Genomic DNA, 21241 nt, shown 5'->3' on the forward strand with positions numbered 1-21241 from the left:
TTTTAAGACTCAGGTGCATTTTCAAACCCCAAACCCCAAAACCAATTCTCTTATATCCTTACCTGCATGGAAATAAACTTCTTTTCTCCATATATATACATATATATATATATATATATATGACTGACTTTTACTGGCCACAATGGGGAAAACTTTTATACGTTTATCCCAAAAGTTTATTAAGTCTCTCCAATAAATTTCCCAAATGTGTGGTTTTGGGTGGTTTTTAATCAGCAGGGCTGATAGAAGAGGAGAAAGGAAAAAATGAGAGATGGAGAAGAACAGTGCCTTCCTCCAAATTGCTAAAGAATCGCTAGTTCTCAGTGGCAAGTGTCTCTCAAAAATTATTTACAAATTTAGAATTCACTAGAATTCAAAAAGTCATCTAATAGCTAGTTGCCTTGTTGTTGTTGTTGTTATTTAAGCACTCAACCACCCCCAAGGCAGTCCTGATTGAGCAAACTTACTGTAGAGTAAAAAGCAATTCCAGCTATGACCATCCTTCCTTTTTGCATCTATAGGTCTACATTATCCGATAACGTGTCCTTCTCCAATTTTAAAATGGTTGGGTGTAAATTGAGGTAGGTTTTGCTGTTATTTCTAGCAGATCAAACGACCGTGTAAGGGATCATTTGCTCACACAGTCTACATACGATAGCAATCTGCACTGGCAATAGTAAATACAGAAAATAAAATTTAAAAAATAAATCTGGTTATATTTTATGCAGCCTTGAGAAGGAAAACTAAATTCACACATCAAAGAATTTTTCACCGGTTCCTTATGTTAATGGAAGATCTCTACTTTTTCCTCATATTTCATTGAAGACAACTTATTTATTACTATTTTTTTTTCTGTTTTTTTTTTACATTCTATTTACATAATTAAGAAGATTCTCTTAATTTCCATGTACACATGATTGGTTTATGCAATAAAAATTAAAATTTTGGAGGAGAGAAAGAAAAAAATAGAAAAGGAAAGAAAGTAAAAAGAAAAAAAATTATATAACCTCAAACCAGCAACAAAAAGATATAAATATATAAGACCAAAAATAGTCTAGTTTTTCTAATTCTATAAAGTTTACCATAGGATTCTATAAGAATATACTATAAAAGGTTATTATAAGAATCTATTGGCTTTGCGTTCAATTATTATCTACATAGAATAATTGAACGGTAACTTCTAAAATAAACAAGATTATTTTTGCAAATAAACAAAAAAAAGAGATTGTTTTTTTATCTTCTTCTTCCCCAAACTTTTCTTTCTTTTAACAATGTTTTTAATTTGTGTTGATGTTGTTGATAGAATTTGGTTTTTTCCATTCCTTTCTGTTTGTTTTCTTTTTTTTTTTTTTTCTGTCTGACGGTTTTGAAAAAAAAGGAAAAAAGAAAAAAAACGATTTTTAAAAAATTTTTCTTCTTTCTCTTTTTATTTCACATATATATTTTTTTCTTATGTCTGCACAGCAATTGGAATACAATTACCACCAACTTGGGGCGACACCTTCTTGTCGTGGATATTTGTCTTCCTATGGGTTGTGACAGCAGCGACAATAGCTGCACCTTTACCGCTTCCATCATGAGAAAGAACCAGTTTAAACTGAAAATAGAATTATTACAACATCGTCAGAGAACAACAATCACGACAACAACAACAATCAAAGGAGATTTCATCTCTTGATGGTAATATTGATGCAACCAAGAGAATACCCTCCATCAGGCATTTGCCATATTCTGAACGCCTTAATTCCCTGGGCATGGACACACTGAAACTCCGACGTCTGGCAGCTGACTTGGCAGACACCCATAAAATTATTAACCATCTTACAAACAATAATTCTCAGCACCTTTTCAAACTCCACCCGTCTAACACCCGTGGACATATTTACAAAGTCAGAAAACAGCACAGCTCCCATGACTTTAGGAAACATTTTTTCATGCTAAGAGTTGCTGAAGCATAGAACAAACTGCCGGCATCAGTTGTTAGTTGTCGGAGCACTGCATCCTTCAAAACTTCCATGCTTCCTGAGATTCGCCAACACTACACCTGATTTTCTCCCCTCCATATACACGCAAGCATACACTGTTCTGACTCATACACTGTTCACTTCCCAGACATTTGTACATTACTGCATATGCTTTATATGCACTTTCTGACAAGTTGTGGTGCACCTGAGCACTGTATATTTCATTATATATTATATATATATATATATATACTTACATACAAATCTATGATAAATTTATTTATTTATGTTGGAGATTGTAAACATAAACACATGGATATGCAAGTGTGTTACATTAATTTCCCACTCATTTAATTGGTTTAGATCAATTGTTAAAGGAGTTCAATGAAGAATGTATGGAATCTACTTTGCATTAGGGAGACAAACTGGAGCAGACACCTTGCTGAGTGACACAATACAATGGATGTAGGAAGATTTCAATTCATTTTTATCAATTACATTTCCTCTCTCTCTCTCTCAACCATCAGGCATCTGGAGATTCTGTGGTATCAACATATACAACATTGTAACATACACTGTTCACTTCCCAGACATTACTGCATATGCTTTATATGCACTTTGGACAAGTTGTGATGCACCTGAGCACTGTATACAATATTATCATTATCATTTTGTTTTGAGAGTGGGAAGAATGAAAGCCATCAAATCTTACCTTATAACTTGGGTCAACGAGTTCTTGGATCTTCAAAGACATTAAATTGTGGAAGCGTGGATGAAATCTGTACAGGGAACCATCAATGGCAACAGTTACTTCAGGTCGTTTCAAAGAATTGATTAAAGTTGAAATACCTAAGAAAAGAATGAAGACGTTTTTTATAAGTTATTAACCCATTAACAATGGGGCAACAGGTTTTACATTTAAACTATTAATATTAACACAGGTGTGGGCATGGTTCTGGTGCTAAGAATTTTGCTTTGCAACCAAGTGTTTTCGGGTTCAGTCCCACCCTGCAACACCTTGTGCAAGTGTCTTTTACAATAGAGCTGGGTCAAACAAAGTCTCATGAGTGAGTGTTGTTGTTGGCTTGAAGCATTGTGTATTGTTTGTAAAGAATAAAATGTTTTGATTGGTACAACAATGCACTATGATACAGACAATGGGCTAATATTAAGGCACCATTCGAGCATGATCGTTACCAGCTTCGCCTTACTGGCACTCGAGCCCCGTGCTAGTAGGGTATTAAGAGAACCATCTGAGCGTGATTGTTGCCAGAGCAGCTATCTGGCCTCCGTGCTGGTGGCGCATAAAAGACACCATTCAAGCGTGATCGTTACCAGCATTGCCTTACTGGCACCTGTGCCGGTGGCATGTGTAAAAGATTCGAGCGAGGTTGTTGCCAGTACCACCTGACTGGCCCCGTGCCGGTGGAATGTAAAAGCACCCACTACACTCTCGGAGTGGTTGGCTTTAGGAAAGGCATCCAGCTGTAGAAACTCTGCCAGATCAAGATTGAAGCCTGGTGCAGCCATCTAACCCATGCTAGCATGGAAAGCAGATGTTAAACGATGATGATGATATATATATATATATATTCTCAGAATGGTTTGTGTTAGGAAGGACATCCAGCCATAGAAACCATGCCAAATCAGACTGGAGTATGGTGCAGCCCCTCAGCTCACCAGCCCTGGTCAAACTGTCCAACCCATGCCAGCATGGTCAACGGATATAAAATGATGAGGATGATAATTATATATGTGTGTATGTTTGTGTACACTTGTGTGTCTTTGTGCCTGTTTTTTGTCTCCTTCACTCATCTGCTTGACAACCAATGTCGGTTTGTTTATGTCATCTGTAACTTAACAGTTCAGCAAAAGAGACCAATAGAGTAAGTGCCAGGTTTAACCCTTTTGTTACTAACCTGGCCAAAACCGGCTCTGGCTCAGTGGTCAAATGTTTTGTTTTCATAAGCTTTGAATTAAAATCTTCCACCAAGCCTTAGTCACAATTTAAGTTCCTAACACTAACTTAATGATAACGATGTTATTTTACTAATTTCTTTGTTATGTTTAACATAATTGAAAGAAACACAGAACATCTCAAAATAAATACAGTAACAAAAGGGTTAAAGACTAATAAGTACTGGGGATGATTTGCTTGACTAAATAAACCCTTCAAGGCAGTGCCCCAGCATAGCCACAGCCCAATGACTGAAACTAGTAAAAAGATAAAAGGCATGTGGTGGTAGTGGTGGTGGTGGTGGTGGTGGTGGTACCCTGCTCATGATGTGGGTTTATCTTTTACTCACCTGTTTAATTCTACAGAAATCAGGAGCTGATGTACTTCTACCACCACCACCACCATCTCCACTGCTGCTGCCACTACCATGCCATCCCAAAGAAAGAAAAAAAGAAAACCTCTTCTGGAAATCCACAAATGTTACATACCGGCAGATGCAAGGAACGCAGCACGAGCTGATATCAAGGCACACACATATTTCACAATCTTGCAGTCTTCCAAAGTATATGTTTCAACACCGAGTTCTTCAAGAATTTGTTTTGTGTTTTCAAAAAATTCTCCATTATCTCTGCAAAAGACAAAGAAATTGACAAATTTAGAGAAATGAAAATCCTTCTTTCATACCTTAAACCATTATCTCCCAGCATAAAAAGCTCCTCTTTCCTTTAGGTTTCCAAGTCTTGTGAGCTGCAGGGCATGAAAAAGCACCCAGTACATGTTGTGAAGTAGTTTACATAAGGAAGGACACCCAGTTGTAGAAACCATGCCAAAGCTAACACTAGAATACGATGCAGTCCATGGATCCATCAGATCTTGTCAAACTGTCCAACCCATGACAGCATGGAATATGGAAGTTAAATGATGAGGTTTGTTGAAATTACACTAATTTTCTTTCAATTAATTTTTTAAATAATAAAGAATTTAGTAAAATAGCTTCATCATTATTAACCCTTTCGTTACTGTATTTATTTTGAGATGCTCTGTGTTTCTTTCAATTATTTTAAATATAACAAAGAATTTAGTAAAATAACTTAGTTATCATTCAGCTAGTGTTAGGAACATAAATTGCAACTAAGGTTTGGTGGTATATTTTAATGCAAAACTTATGAAAACAAGACATTTGTACTACAGAGCCAGAGCTGGTTTTGGCTGGGCTGGTAACGAAAGGGTTAAGCTAATGTTTCGAACATAAATTAACAAGAACTTTTACTGGAAAGTTTAAATTTAGATCACTTTAAACCAGGAAGCTTCTGTCACAAACCCAAGAGTGATCTCAAGCGGGTTTATCTTGATTGTATTTCTAAAAAATATTCACTATACAAGAGCTTCAATTAGTTTTGAAAATAATAAATTCAGATATATTTTATTAAATTACTAAGCAAGTGTTTTGAAGTAGAAATTTTAAAATCTTTACAAAGAGAGAGAGAGTAAAAAAACATGTATATTCTGTGCATCTTCTTCGTTGCCTTTCAATTAAAATTGAAACTTCTAACAATGCCATGATTAAATTAGAAGTGGTTATCTCCCTTACATAATCAGCCGCCAGGGCAGAGCAAGTGTTTAATAAAATGTCTCTTACATTATAAATAGAAGGTTTAAATCTGAGTTTTGTGTATGTCTCACGAAGCATACACATACAGGTTCAATTCCTAAACCAAGTAGTGCATTGTGTTTTTGGACAAAACATTTCATTTCGTGTTCATTTCACATTGTCCTGTTCAGAGGAAATATGGTCGCAGTCACTTATACATCATAGAAACCAGATAACTGGCCCCGTGAGTCCTAAGATAACTGGCCCCGTGGGTCCTAAGACTTGAGACGGGCGTGGTCAGGCATTGATGATCATGATGTGACACAAGATGCAGCTCTTAGCATTTCAAACAGAAACTTTCTTTGGAGAGAGTAACTTAAAGGGATTAAGGGATAGCATTCAAACTCCACCCGTCTAACACCCGTGGACATATTAACAAAGTCAGAAAACAGCACAGCTCCCATGACTTTCGGAAACATTTTTTCACGCTGAGAGTTGCTGAAGCATGGAACAAACTGCCGGCATCAGTTGTTAGTTGTCGGAGCACTGCATCCTTCAAAACTTCCATGCTTTCTGAGATTCGCCAACACTACACCTGATTTTCTCCCCTCCATACACATGCATGTATCTATCTGACTCATACACTGTTCACTTCCGAGGTATTTGTACATTACTGCATACACTTTATACGCACTTTTTGACAAGTTGTGGTGCACCTGAGCACTGTATACAATAATTTCATTATTATACATTTTAAGAATTTGAGGGAGAATAGAAAAATACTAAAGGACAGACAGGTAACCAAGCCTAAAAAGCTGTTGTTTGGCCCCAAGTTTGCCCCTGATCCAACAGAACTATTTTCATAGTTATTGCTGCAGTGTCCTTCAAGCATAGCATATCTATCTTGAACTACATTACCCAATGTGATATGAGGAAAATTTGACTGCTACTTCTAGCAGGTTGAACAACCACATAGAAACTTCCTTGATGCTTTGAGGCATATAAAAAAAGGGTTGTTGTCTTGAACTCCAATTCAACCCTGATTGAACAGACCCATGATCAAGAACATTCCATCCATGCCCATTCCATTCATTTTTTCCTATGTGCTGGTACCTAAGAATCACATTATATATATTCACTTTTAAATTTGTAGGGTATGAGTTGATGGATATTTGGCTGCTATTTCTACCAAGTCAAGTGACCATATACAGCAGTGAGCTAGAAGTATCGTTAGTGCATCAGACAAAATGTTTAGAAGCATCTCTTCTGGTTCATTACACACTGAGTTCAAATCCAGTCAAGGTCAACTTTACTTTTCAGCCCTTCAGGATTGATAAAATAAAGTACCAGTCATGCACTGGGATTAATGGAATCAACTTGTTGCCTTCCTTTAAAATTGATGGCCTTGAAACCTACAATGGACCAGTGTCCTGTTCAATGGGATTGTTGTGACCTCGGTCAGTTATATGCCATGTAAACTGGATAAACTGACCTTATGAGTCCTAGACCATCAACAGAGGCTCAAGGTGAAAAGGATGTTAGTATGAAGACAGTGGCCAGAACAATAAAGCATAGACAGGTAAAGGTAGGAGGCATGGCTTTCAGTTGAACCACACAAAACCTAAGGTGGCACACAACCCAGTAACAACACGTAATAAATAAGATAAGTATTATCTTTGATAAGATATGACCAAACTAATATCAGAATCTTATGATGTTTTAAGCAATTATTTAACACACTGCATCAGTCGTGCCATGACTAACCTAATTAACATTCTGTTAATTTATGAAAATGCTAAGAACCATAGATAAGGTGTTTCAGATGATAACAGCAGTGGCCTTCATTAAGATATTCACAGCACCTAATAGAGAGGTTTTATATAAATGTATTTAACCTATCTGAACAATGGACACTTTAGATAAGAATCACACAACTTCAGCCTTCACACACACACGTGTGTGTATTTTGTTTAGGCGTGAAATTCATAACATAACCATCGTTTCCCTTTATCATCTTATTTTCTGTTATCATTTAACATCCGCTTTCCATGCTAGCATGGGTTGGACGATTTTGACTGAGGGCTAGCGAACCAGATGGCTGCACCAGGCTCCAATCTTGATCTGGCAGAGTTTCTACAGCCTGATGCCCTTCCTAATGCCAACCACTCCATGAGTGTAGTGGGTGCTTTTATGTGCCTCTGGCACAGGGGCCAGTCAGGCGGTACTGGCAATGACCTTGCTCGAATCTTTTTACACATGCCACCAGCACAGGTGCCAGTAAGGCAATGTTGGTAACGATCACGCTCGAATGGTGCCCTTTTACGTGCCACGGCATGGGGGCCAGTCAGGCGGTACTGGCGATGACCTCGCTCGAATCTTTTTCCTTGCTCAAATCGTTATATATATATGTGTGTATAAGTTGTAATGAACTACTATCCAACTGTTGTTATTTGTGTGTGCCAGTGCCGCTGGACTGGATCCCGTGGAAGTGACACATAAAAAGCACCATCTGAGCGTGGTCGTTGTCAGTACCGCCTGACTGGCCCTCGTGCCAGTGGCACGTAAAAGCACCCACTACACTCTCTGAATGATTGGCATTAGGAAGGGCATCCAGCTGTAGAAACTCTGCCAGATCAAGATTGGAACCTGGTGCAGCCATCTGGTTCGCCAGACCTCAGTCAAAATCGTCCAACCCATGCTAGCATGGAAAGCGGACATTAAACGATGATGATGATGATATATATATATATATATATATATGTATGTATGTATGTATGTATGTATAGGTTTGGTGATGAAAACAGGAAACAATAGAACTCAAAATATGAGTGTATACCTATATATATATATATATATACATTTAAAATTAAATAAGGGTAGAAATTGATATTAATCAATTAAAACCAGTGGCCTAGCATATTTAAAAAATCTGAAGATTAAAAATATTTTTTACAAGCAAAATTTAAAGGACTGACCACTAAAAGGGGACAGTCTATATGCTAGATATAGACGTCAAAAAATAGTGATTTTGACGTCTATATCTAGCATATAGACTGTCCACTTTTAGTGGTCAGTCCTTTAAATTTATATATACATTTATATATAAAACTTTGATAAGTGCTAATGTACGAAACTCTGAGCCATTGAGTCATATTAATTATATATATATATATAATATTAGGGAGAAAATCCAATCTTACAGGGAAAAATTAGATTTAGGATTAAATCTAATTTTATAGTATAAATATATATATATATATATATATATATATATAATATTAGGAGAAAATCCAATCTTACAGGGAAAAATTAGATTTAGGATTAAATCTAATTTTATAGTATAAATATATATATATATATATAAAATTAGAGATAAAACCACTATTAGGCAAATCAAACTGTGAAAATCATAAACCAATACATAGAAATAAAATTAATTAATAAAAAATAAATAAAATATAAAATTCAAAATTTAAAATTTATATATATATATATAGTGAACTCACTCATCCCCTCACTCTCCCCCAATCCCCAGTCTACACTTCCCTCTATGCATCTTCCTGCTACATGGGTGCATGGTCTCAGCTCCTCACTCCTGTCACACTTCACCATTTTCTCTCTCTCTCCACATGAGGCAGCCATGTTTCTCTTCTAATGTCCGACACCTTTTTTTTTATCCCTCAATATTTCTCCCCCAAAGTTGAAAGGTCTTGTGCTGCTGCTGGTTCCACATGAAAAAAAACCCCAAAAAAGACCTCAGTACATTCTGTAAAGTGGTTAGCATTTGGTTGGCTCTCCAGCTGAAGAAGCCCTCCCAAAAGCAGAGAGCAGAGCTTGGTGCAGTCTTGTGGCACAGAATGTGATAATGCTGGCTCTTTTGAAATACAGGTACAACTCATTTGAGATACAGGTACAAGTCATTTGAGATACAGGTACAAGTCATTTGAGATACAGGTACAAGTCATTTGAGACACAGGTACAAGTCATTTGAGATACAGGTACAAGTCATTTGAGATACAGGTACAAGTCATTTGAGATACAGGTACAACTCCTGTTTGGCAGTTGGGTGAACATGAAATAAAATGTCTTACTCAAGAACTCAATATGCTACCAAATATTGAACTCGCAACCTTATAACTGTGAGCTGTACACCTTAACCACTAGGCCATGCACCTTCACAATAACAAAACAATGTAAAAATACACACAAACCTTTCAATTTCAGATAGATATTTGGTGTAGAACTTTCCACGGTTGAATAAATCACAATCATGATCAATGCCACGGAAGATAAGTTTTTCAGAGCTCAATCTTTCTAGTGTCAGCCGTACAATTTCACCAAGGTACATTCCACCTATCATTTTTTCAACCCTGTAAGTGAAGAAGATTATGATAATAAAGACAATAATAACAGGTTAAATAAGCCTAAAGGCCACATGTACATGGATCATCAAACAAATATTACAACTTACTAGAGACTCATACATACCATAAATCCTCGAGTATAATACGCAGGGGATTTTTAGGGAGCTGTACCTCTGGAAAACCTAAACCTTGTGCATAATACGCACCCCTTCTCTAACTTGAGTCAAGAAGGTCTATATAACATCCTTGGTTTGTAAAAATGTATATGGTAACATCCTTTATTATTATTGTATATATAACATAATGCAAACGTGTAGCTTTTTTGTGCATTTTGTTTGCAGAAAATAAAGAAATAACAGTAATAACGTTTAATAAATGTTGCTCACTGCAAGTTATGGATGATTCTTTTATGACTTCATTGCTTTCAGGCTTAGATTCAGGTATTTAATCTATATTTTTGTTATTTTTCATTTGTCCTGCTCGCTTACGTTCTTAGTGTGCTAAATTTTCTCTTGAGAACAATTCTTAGTGGTTGTGACCCTTGTGGATCTATCTCTAGCGTAAGAGCGTCCACATAGTGGATTCTCTCTCATATTTGTGTATTAATAATATTTACTTGAATCTCAGTCTTTTATGCGCTAGACCACTGGTGTTAAATTGGTGTTATTAAATTAAGATCCAATTTTTTCACCCTCAGTTTGACTTTGATTATTTATATATATGTATGTATATATCGAAGAATTACTTGTCAGGCAAATGATTTCATCTGAGACTGTGTGTTGTGTTGATACTAAAACAATTTTAGTATGGAAGATACATACTAGCCATTCCTAAATGCAAACATTTCTTTAAAATTTATTATTTGGTGACAAACCTTTTCTTCCACCAATTTTCATTTCTTTATTGCCCACAAGGGGCTAAACATAGAGGGGACAAACAAGGACAGACAAAGGGATTAAGTCGATTACATTGACCCCAGTATGTAACTGGTACTTAATTTATCGACCCCAAAAGGATGAAAGGCAAAGTCAACTTTGGTGGAATTTGAATTCAGAACATAATGGCAGACGAAATACCTATTTCTTTACTACCCACAAGGGGCTAAACACAAAGAAGACAAACAAGGACAGACAAATGGATTAAGTAGATTATATCAACCCCAGTGCATAACTGGTACTTATTTAATCAACCCCGAAAGGATGAAAGGCAAAGTCGACCTCGGTGGAATTTGAACTCAGAAAGTAACGGCAGACGAAATACCGCTAAGCATTTCGCCCAGCGTGTTAACAATTCTGCCAGCTCGCCGCCTTATTTCTTATTTCTTCCACCAATTCTGTTGTAGTGGAACAACATCAGTGACCAGGTCACAGTTGGTACAATGAAAATTTTAATACTAAATTTTAACATCAAGTGTTTAAATGCAGTTAACGGTCCTTGTGTGTTTTTCAATAACTATATGCAGCATGAAGCTTTGTCAGTGAACAGGTCGCGGTCTCAAAGCGCCGAAAATATTTTGACAAATTAAATTTAAATGTGGCGGTTGCCAGCGCCGCCCCGACTGGCCTCCGTGCCGGTGGCACGTAAAAAGCACCATCCGTTCGTGGCCGTTGCCAGCCTCGCCTGGCCCCTGTGCCGGTGGCACGTACAAAGCACCATCCGATTGTGGCCGTTGCCAGGCTCACCTGGCCCCCGTGCCGGTGGCACATAAAAAGCACCATCCGTCCATGGCCGTTTGCCAGCTCCATCTGGCACCTGTGCGGGTAGCATGTAAAAAGCACCCACTACACTCATGGAGTGGTTGGCGTTAGGAAGGGCATCCAGCTGTAGAAACACTGCCAGATCAGACTGGGCCTGATGCAGCCTTCTGGCTTCACAGACCCCAGTTGAGCTGTCCAACCCATGCTAGCATGGAAAGCGGACGGTAAATGATGATGATGATGTTGAAGTGAATCTAACAGTTTTTGTGTGTTTCTTAAATGGCTTATAAACACCTTCCACGCTACAATTGTTTTCATTCCAGCACACGATCTCAGATCGGGTCACTTGCTATGTAAGTACATCTCCGTAATATATGCTTTCCATGCTATAATTGTTACATACACACACACACACACACACACACATGCACGTATTTAACAGTAGTGTTCATCTTCTGGTTGCAAATATTTTATTTTGACCAAGTTGGATCAAATCATCTTCAGCCTGAGAAAAAAAATCTCAATATCCTGCCATACTGCTTCTTCCTATTACGGTCAGCCAAGAATAATCATGGCTTCTCTCTTCTCTCCCTCCACACATCACTTACCGAAGCCCCACAAAATTGATGGAGATGATCTATCTCTGTGACACACATACACATAGTAATACACAAATGCACCGCTACAGACACACAGAGCAATACATACAGACGTTCATAACACATACACACACACAGAGCAACACATAAACACACTCACGGAACAACAAACAGATACACACAGCCATAAAAAATGGTGTGTGTGTGTGTGGACACATACAAACACACACATATATTTCTTTATTGTCCACAAGGGGCTAAACATAGAGGGGACAAACAAGGACAGACAAACGGATTAAGTCGATTATATCGACCCCAGTGTGTAACTGGTACTTATTTAATCGACCCCGAAAGGATGAAAGGCAAAGTTGACCTTGGCGGAATTTGAACTCACAACGTAACGGCAGACAAAATACCACTAAGCATTTCGCCCGACGTGCTAACGTTTCTGCCAGCTCACTGCCTAAACACACACATATATTTATACATATACATATACACATATCTATAGATGAAACTCACAGTTGTTTTCCTGGGTTGATAGAGTATGTATCCAACTCTCTGTCGTATTCTGTACGGACAATATCCAAACAGCCGTTGTCACCAAATGCACCCCATTCTGTATTGATGATCACCTGGAAGAGAGAGAATATTTAGGAAGCATTTAGTCTGGGTATTTCTCTCTGCCCGTCTGTCTGTCTCTCTCTCTAACACACACACTCACATCATTCATACACACTCAACGCATACACTTATGTATGCACACTCATAGAAGTACAAGCTAAACAACAATTATATTGATGCAAAGTGTACTAGCACGAGAGAGGATGCAAGGCCTATGGGCTCTGCCCTGGCATTCCCTTGATTAAAATATACAGAAATAAAATACATACACATGTCTATAAAGGAAGTGCTCCAGCATGGCCTTAGATGTAATGTCTAAAGCAAAACTAAAGATCTTTATACACACACACACACACACATATTTAGTGCTAATACAGATGGGATCTGTTTTCGCAGAGGCTGATCACCCTTTGAAACTCACAACACGGTGAACTCAATAGGAGTTGGCTTAAACCCCCCACTCCAGGTGAATGCCATGGCAAGATAAAACAAGAAGACACATTTAGTCACATATACAAATATATTTTTTAAAAGCACCATCTGAACGTGGCCGATGCCAGTACCGCCTTGACTGGCTTCCATGCTGGTGGCACGTAAAAAGCACCAATCCGATCGTGGCCGTTGCCAGCCTCGCCTGGCACCTGTACCAGTGGCACGTAAAAAGCACCTACTACACTCACAGAGTGGTTAGCGTTAGGAAGGGCATCCAGCTGTAGAAACACTGCCAGATCAGACTGGAGCCTGGTGCAACCTTCTGGCTTCCCAGATCCCCGGTCGAACCATCCAACCCATGCTAGCATAGAGAATGGGCGTTAAATGATGATGATGATGATGAAATAATAAGATATAGTCCTTTCTTCTAGAGACACAAACCTTTAAATTTTTAGTGGAGTGGGGTTGGTCGATTACATTGACCCCAGTGCTGAACTGGTACTTATTTCATCAACTCCGAAAAGCAAAGTCAACATTGGCGGAATTTGAACACAAAGGCAGATAAAATGCTGCTAAGCATTTTGCCAGTGTGCTAATGATTCAGCCAGCTCACTGCCTTAACAACAACACAAAAGTAATAATGATTATGATAACAATAATGCCAACAACAAGCAACAATAGTAACATTAATAACATCCCTGGACGTAATTGAATAGAGTGATGGTTGTATCTGATCTTAAAGGTATTCTTTGTAAGCCCAATGTAATTGATCTCAATGCCATCAGTGTAATAATAAATATAATTTGTTAAGAAATAATTCTTCCACTTTTTGTGTATTAAACATTTTAGTTGTCAAGATGGAGGATCTTAAAACGTAAGATAAAGAAATGATGATGATGATGATCATCATCATCATTGTTTAATGTCCACTGTCCATGCTGGCATGGGTTGGACAGTTTGACTGGGGACTGGCAAACCAAGAGATTGTACAGGCTCCAATATGATCTGGCAAGGTTCCTACAACTGGATGCCCTTCCTAATGCCAACCACTCTGAGAGTGTAGTGATGCTTTTTATGTTCTATCAGCATGGGGGCTAGTCAGGTGGCACTGGCATCGACCACTCTTCAATGGTGCTTTCTACATGTGACCGGTACGAGAGCCAGTCAGGGGGCACTGGCATCGACGATGCTCAAATGGTCCTTTTTAAATGCCACCAGCACGAGAGCCAGTCAGGTGGCACTGGCATCAACCAAACACAAATTCTATATTTGGTAATTTCTAAGTTTAACTTTATTTTCAAAGATCAAAGAACTTACCTGTTGAGGTTCATCATCATCTAATGAAACAGTTTCCACATTTTCAAGCTTTTCCATATAACAAGCATTACATCCTGTTCCTGGAAAACACAAACAAACATTTATTAATAATTGACACTGATTGGTAATCTATGCTATATCCTTTTATTCTTTAACAGGTTTCAGTCATTTGACTCTGACCATGCTGGAGCACATATCACAAAAAAAAAAAAAGGGTCAAAAGTTGTTCCTAAGCCTTTGGCTCATAAGGCCTGTTCCCCAGATTCTGTAGCATATAAATTGCATCACTGGACAAAATGCCAGTGTCACAGGAAAACTCATTTTTCCCAGCTGAGTGGACTGGAGCAATGTGAAATGAAGTGTTTTGCTCAAAACACAATGCATCATCCTGTCCACTCATGAGCGTAACACCCTAACCACTAAGCCATGTGCCTCCAGACATACTCTTTACTCTCTCTCTCTTTTACTCTTTTATTTGTTTCAGTCATTTGACTGCGGCCATGCTGGAGCATCGCCTTTAATCAAGCAACTCGACCCCGGGACTTATTCTTTTGTAAGCCCAGTACTTACTCTATCGGTCTCTTTTGCCGAACCGCTAAGTAACAGAGACATAAACACACCAGCATCGGTTGTCAAGCAATGCTAGGGGGACAAACACACACATATATATATACATATATACGACGGGCTTCTTTCAGTTTCCGTCTACCAAATCCACTCACAAGGCTTTGGTTGGCCCAAGGCTATATATATATATATATATACGATGGGTTTCTTTCAGTTTCCATCTACCAAATCCACTCACAAGGCTTTGGTCAGCCCGAGGCTATAGTAGAAGACACTTGCCCAAGGTGCCACGCAGTGGGACTGAACCTGGAACCATGTGGTTCGTATGTATATATATATAACTTTATCTGGGGCACTGGTTTGAAGAATTTTTTAGTCAAATGAATTGACTCTAATACTTTTTTCATTAATGCCTGGTACTTAATTCTACCAGTCTCTTTAATCAAATTGGTAAGTTACAGGGATATAAACAAACCAACATTGGTTGTCAAGCAGTGGTGGGACACAAACACAGACACAAAGATATATATGTGTGTGCGTGCATGTGTGTGTATCTATGTGCATGTATGTATGTACGTACGTACGTACGTATATATGTATGTATGTATGTACGTACATATGTATGTATGTATGTACGTACATATGTATGTATGTATGTATGTATGTATGTATATGTGTGTGTGTGCATTTCGCAGTGGGGTGGGGGTTCTTTCAATTTCTGTCAAATCTACTTACAAGACCTTTGAAAGCCTTCAGCTTATAGTACAAGACAGTTGCCTAAAGTGCTATACATGCACATGTATACATTATCATTCATCATTGTTCGACCGTGGTTGAGTCAATGGAATTTACTATGCCACGCCAGACTTCATGGTCTATCATAGCATTACGGAGGTCCTGTTGCTGGAAGCCTATATCCCTGGAGATTACATCAGGGTAGGAGAGTATGTGCCCTCTGGTATCGCGAGCAGATGGCTTCCAGAGGAGAAGAGTAGAAATTACCTTGTTTTCATCTCTACAACAATGTCCAGCAAACTGGACTCTTTAACTTTTCACAAGAGATGATACAGGTGGTAATTTCCCATATATTTGTACTTTGGTTGGATGACGCTTCCACGAGAGATTTTGAGCTCTCATAAGGAGGCGAGTGTAAGTTCCATCCAACCGCCTCTCAAGCTTCTTTGATAACGTCCAGGTTTCTGAGCCATAGAGTAGAATTGGTTAGACTGTGGCTTTGAAGATTTTAAGTTTGAAATCTCTACTTAGATTTGATGACCAGATCTTATGCATATCATTACAGGCTGACCAGGCCATACCCTTTCTAGTTAGAAAATCTTTTTCAGATGATGATATGTATGACCCCCCCCCACACACACACACAGATGTGATGTAACACTCTCACTCACATATTTCACACCTCCACTCACCTTATGTAATTCCTACACTCAAACTCCACTCAAATGTTATATTTCCAGCTTTCAACAATCTTTACCTCCACCCACACCATTTATTAACACCTCCCCCAAATATTCTGACATAAATTGACAAAAAAATAAAAATAGAAAAGAAATCAAATGAAATGCATCAAGAGAATGTTTGTATGTGAAGTTGTGGGCTTCATTACTTACCAAGAATCAAACCAATCTCACATTTTCGGTCAGTGTGAGCAGCAGACATCAAAGTTCCTACAGCATCATTGATTACAGCCACAACATCAATTTTCACTGGCTGTAATTAAATAAATAAATGCAAAACTATAGAAATGAATAATAATGGTTTCTAATTATGGCACAAGGCCAGCAATTTTTGTGGGGAGGGGGAAGGGTAAAGTCGATCGATCTCAGCAGAATTTGAACTCAGAACATAAAGACAAACGAAATGCCACTCAGCATTTTGCCAAAGGTGCTAATGACTCTGCCAGCTTACCACCTTAATAATAATAATAATAATAATAATGATAATGGTTTGAAATTTTGTCACAAGGGTAGCCATTTTGGGGGAGGAGATGAGTTGATTACATCATCATCATCATCGTTTAACGTCTGCTTTCCATGCTAGCATGGGTTGGACAGTTTGACTGGGGTCTGGGAAGCCAGGAGGCTGCACCAGGCTCCAGTCTGATCTGGCAGTGTTTCTACAGCTGGATGCCCTTCCTAATGCCAACCACTCCGTGAGTGTAGTGGGTGCTTTTTACGTGCCAGGCGGTGCTGGCAACGGCCACATTCGGATGGATCTTTTTACATACCACTGGCACTGGTATCACAGCTACAATTTCCATTGATTTTTTGATTAATTTCAATTTCATTGATCCAAAAAGGATGCAAAGCAAAGTCAACCTAGGCGGAATTTGAACTCAAAACATAGTGATGGACAAAATACTGCTAAGCGTTTCGTCTAGTGTGCTAACGACTCTGCTAGCTCACTGCCTTAATAATGATGATGATAATAATAATAATGATAATAATAATACTAATAATAATAATAATCCTTTCTATTAAAGGCACAAGGCCTGAATTTTCTGGGGAGTGGGGACAAGTTGATTACATCGACCCTAGTGTTTCACTGGTACTTAATTTATTGACCCTGAAAGGATGAAAGGCAAAGTCAACTAAGCGGAATTTGAATTCAGAATGTAGTGATGGGGAAACTACTGCTAAGCATTTTGCCTGGTGTGCTAACGATTCTACCAGCTTGCCACCATAAATAATAATAATAATAATAATATTCCCTGATGCAGTACCAGGCAGTGGCTCTCGCTGCTTCTGATCTTAATTGATTGGAAGTGTTATCATGTACATTGTTTTGTCTTGGTGTAAAAGATGGGCTACAGCAAATATTCTGCTCAATACCACAGATTTGCTTGTCAGTTGTTTGACCGTAACCAGTTGAGCATGTCCCTCAGTGGCTGACGATATGTGCATCTTTGATCACGAGCAGAAGTAGTGGGGGAGCATCATAGCCATGTGTTGAGAGGGATTCTTTGGGGTTTGAATAATTCACCTCAGGAAATTTGGGTGTTTCGTTCAACATCCTTAAATAACCCTTACTCAGGGACCTTTTGAGTAGGATGGGTTACTCGACCAGAAGAAAATTCTAACTGGGTCCACCTGCAAGGTCATGTTCTGTTTATCTTGATATGAGATCACCATGTCACACACATATGGTTGTGATGCATGTGCCTGGTGTAACCTTATCAGACAGGTAGTCATGATGGGTATACTGGGCTTCGCATATTTTACCCCAGAGTCACTTTGATGGCATGCACTGCTCTCTCACTCAATAATAATAATAATAATCATCATCATTTAACGTCCATTTTCCATACTAGCATGGGTTGGACGGTTCGACCGGGGTCGGTAAGCCATGGAGGCTGCACCAGACTCTAGTCTGGTTTGGCAGTGTTTCTACAGCTGGATGCCCTTCCTAATGCCAACCACTCCAAGAGTGTAGTGGGTGTTTTTTACGTACCACTGGCACAGGGACCAGAGGAGGCTGGCAAACGGCCATGATCGGATGGTGTTTTTATGTAGGCACAGGGTCAAATACAAACACTCTGGAAAGTGGCTGGCATTAGGAAGGGCATCCAGCTGTAAAAGCCATGTCAAAGCAGACTGAGATTGGTGCTGTCCTCTGGTTTACCAGTTCCTGACAAACTGTCCAACCCATGCCAGCATGGAGAACAGATGTTAAATGATGATGATGATGACGATGAAATAAATACATATTTGATTATCCTACCAAACCTAGATCATGTTTCCAGAAGCTGTAAGTGCATAAAATGATGCACACACACACAGACGTCACCCTCATCAGTGGGTAACAGAAAGGTTATTTAGATAAAGTTACTGATTGTCTACGTACTGCCATGTCACAAACTAGAACCAGCAAACACAATCAACAGTCAAAAAGTCATTAGTTTTGGAAAAACAACGTCCTTTTTTTTAATGCAAAACTACGTAGTAAAAGAGATCAACCTTTGGAAATTTAAAGAAAAAAAACATAACGAACTTCTGAAACGAGCATTTATAGTAATGACAGATTTAAATAGATTTCAGATATAATGATAGTATTTACCTCTAATAACGCATCATTACCTGCTATCTCTTTCACTCTATATCTATCTGTCTGTGTGTCTCTATCTACGTGTGTATGTATATATGTATCTATCTATCTATCTATGTATCCATCTATCAATCTATCTATATCTACGTATCTATCTATCTATCTAATTATCTATCTATATCTATGTATCTATCTAATTATCTATCTATGTATCTATCTATCTCTATGTATGTATGTATCTATCTATCTATCTATATGTATCTATCTATCTATCTATCTATCTATATGTATCTATCTATCTATCTATCTCTATGTATCTATCTATCTATATCTACGTATCTATCTATCAATCTAGCTATTTGGCTATCTCTCCCTATCTCTTCCTCCACCTCTCTACCTACCTATCGGTCAATCTATCTGTCTTTAAATGCATACATATGCGTTTCAAAAATGAAAGAAATCTAGAGTGCAAGAGATCACCTTATTCTCCTGTGTTTGAGATGTCCTTCCTTTCTAAAACATCAACTTTAGCACTTCAACATTTGTTTATAAAAATACTCTCTCTATCTTTCTCTCTCACACACAAAAGTGGTGAATTGGCAGAGTCCTGTAAACATTTGAAAGAATTCTTTGTGACATTTGTTCTGACCTCTGTGTAGAGGTCAACTTTGTCTTTCATCATTTCATAAATATAAAACCAACAGAGGGTGGGTGGAATTGGTGAGGTTCTTAGTGTCAGACCGGACATCTTGTGGTATCTGCTCCAACGCAGGATTGGCTGTGTGGTAAGTAGCTTGCTTACGATCCACATGGTTCCGGGTTCAGTCCCACTGCATGGCACTTTGGGCAAGTGTCTTCTACTATAGCCTTGCACCAACCAAAGCCTTGTGAGTGGATTTGGTAGACGGAAACTGAAAGAAGCCTGTCGAATATTTGTATATATATATATGTATGTGTGTATATATGTTTGTGTGTCTGTGTTTGTCCCCCCAGCATTGCTTGACAACCGATGCTGGTGTGTTTACGTCCCCGTCACTTAGCAGTTCAGCAAAAGAGACCAATAGAATAAGTACTGGGCTTACAAAGAATAAGTCCTGGGGTCGATTTGCTCGACTAAAGGCGGTGCTCCAGCATGGCCGCAGTCAAATGACTGAAACAAGTAAAAGAGTAACTGTGCGTCCTTGGTTCAAGTCTCACCATATACCATTAGAAAAAGATAAACAGTTACACTTTTATTAGGAATCACAACCAAGAAATAGTATCAGATGGTATTGATGTCTTGCAAACAACTTGCACATGCAAGTGCTACCAGTCAAAAACTCCGCATACCGGAAGCCAGCAAGTGTATGGGGTCATCAGGAGAGAATGCACGCCATTTCAGGGCTTACCTCTCAACGGCATCAATGCGCACCAGCCCCCGTCACTGATATGAGGCCCCACTTGCTAGATCAGCTGGTTATCAAATAAAGCTCAATACTATTGGAAACATGTTTTGCTTATGTACACCATTTACATTAGTTGGACTAGAGCCCTCATTTTGGTTGCTATTTTCCCAGTTTTGGTTGTGTATGCTCCAACCTTCTTCAGGTGTTTTGTGATTCACCTTGCGATGCCTTGCCTGGGATTGATCTCAGAAGCTCTAGGTGACTGCACTGCATTAACCAATGCCTTTATCCACTATGCTATGCCTGTAAGCAGTGACAGAGAGAATTTTTAAGGCTTACAAAACTTTCAATGAGGTCTCAACGTTGGCATCTCAGAAATACAGAATTATATTATTTCCCTTAGGAATTTCAGGGATTTCACTATAATACACACACACACTCCTAATTCCTGTGCTCTGATTCACTCCTATTCATTTCGTACCTTGAGGTGCCACCTCCACCCTCTATCATACTGAGACACCTCTTCTCCTAGCATAAACCTGACCCCTACTCCTTGGGGTTTGTAGTCATGAATGTTGCATGGTAACAGCACTGATGCTGGTGGTGTGAAAAAGCAGCCCAATATAATGCTATGCTATAAAGTGGTTGGCATTAAGAAGGGTATCCAGCCCTGGAAACCCTA

General features: G+C 38.7%; 1 protein-coding gene across 1 annotated transcript in view; it reads right to left on the reverse strand.

Moving 5' to 3' along the window:
• Positions 1–1354: 1354 nt before the first annotated feature.
• Positions 1355–21241, reverse strand: part of LOC115223159 (hexokinase-2) — a 79105-nt gene continuing 59218 nt past the window's right edge. The window contains exons 5-11 of the mRNA XM_029793586.2: positions 16741–16840; positions 14546–14625; positions 12695–12807; positions 9724–9882; positions 4410–4549; positions 2677–2813; positions 1355–1597 (exon numbers count right to left, since the gene is read on the reverse strand). Coding sequence (XP_029649446.1) covers positions 1451–1597; positions 2677–2813; positions 4410–4549; positions 9724–9882; positions 12695–12807; positions 14546–14625; positions 16741–16840 — 876 coding nt within the window. The 3' untranslated portion in view covers positions 1355–1450. The remainder of the gene's footprint in view (positions 1598–2676; positions 2814–4409; positions 4550–9723; positions 9883–12694; positions 12808–14545; positions 14626–16740; positions 16841–21241) is intronic.

This window comes from Octopus sinensis, linkage group LG22 (assembly GCF_006345805.1).
Source record: "Octopus sinensis linkage group LG22, ASM634580v1, whole genome shotgun sequence".
NCBI lineage: Eukaryota > Metazoa > Mollusca > Cephalopoda > Octopoda > Octopodidae > Octopus > Octopus sinensis.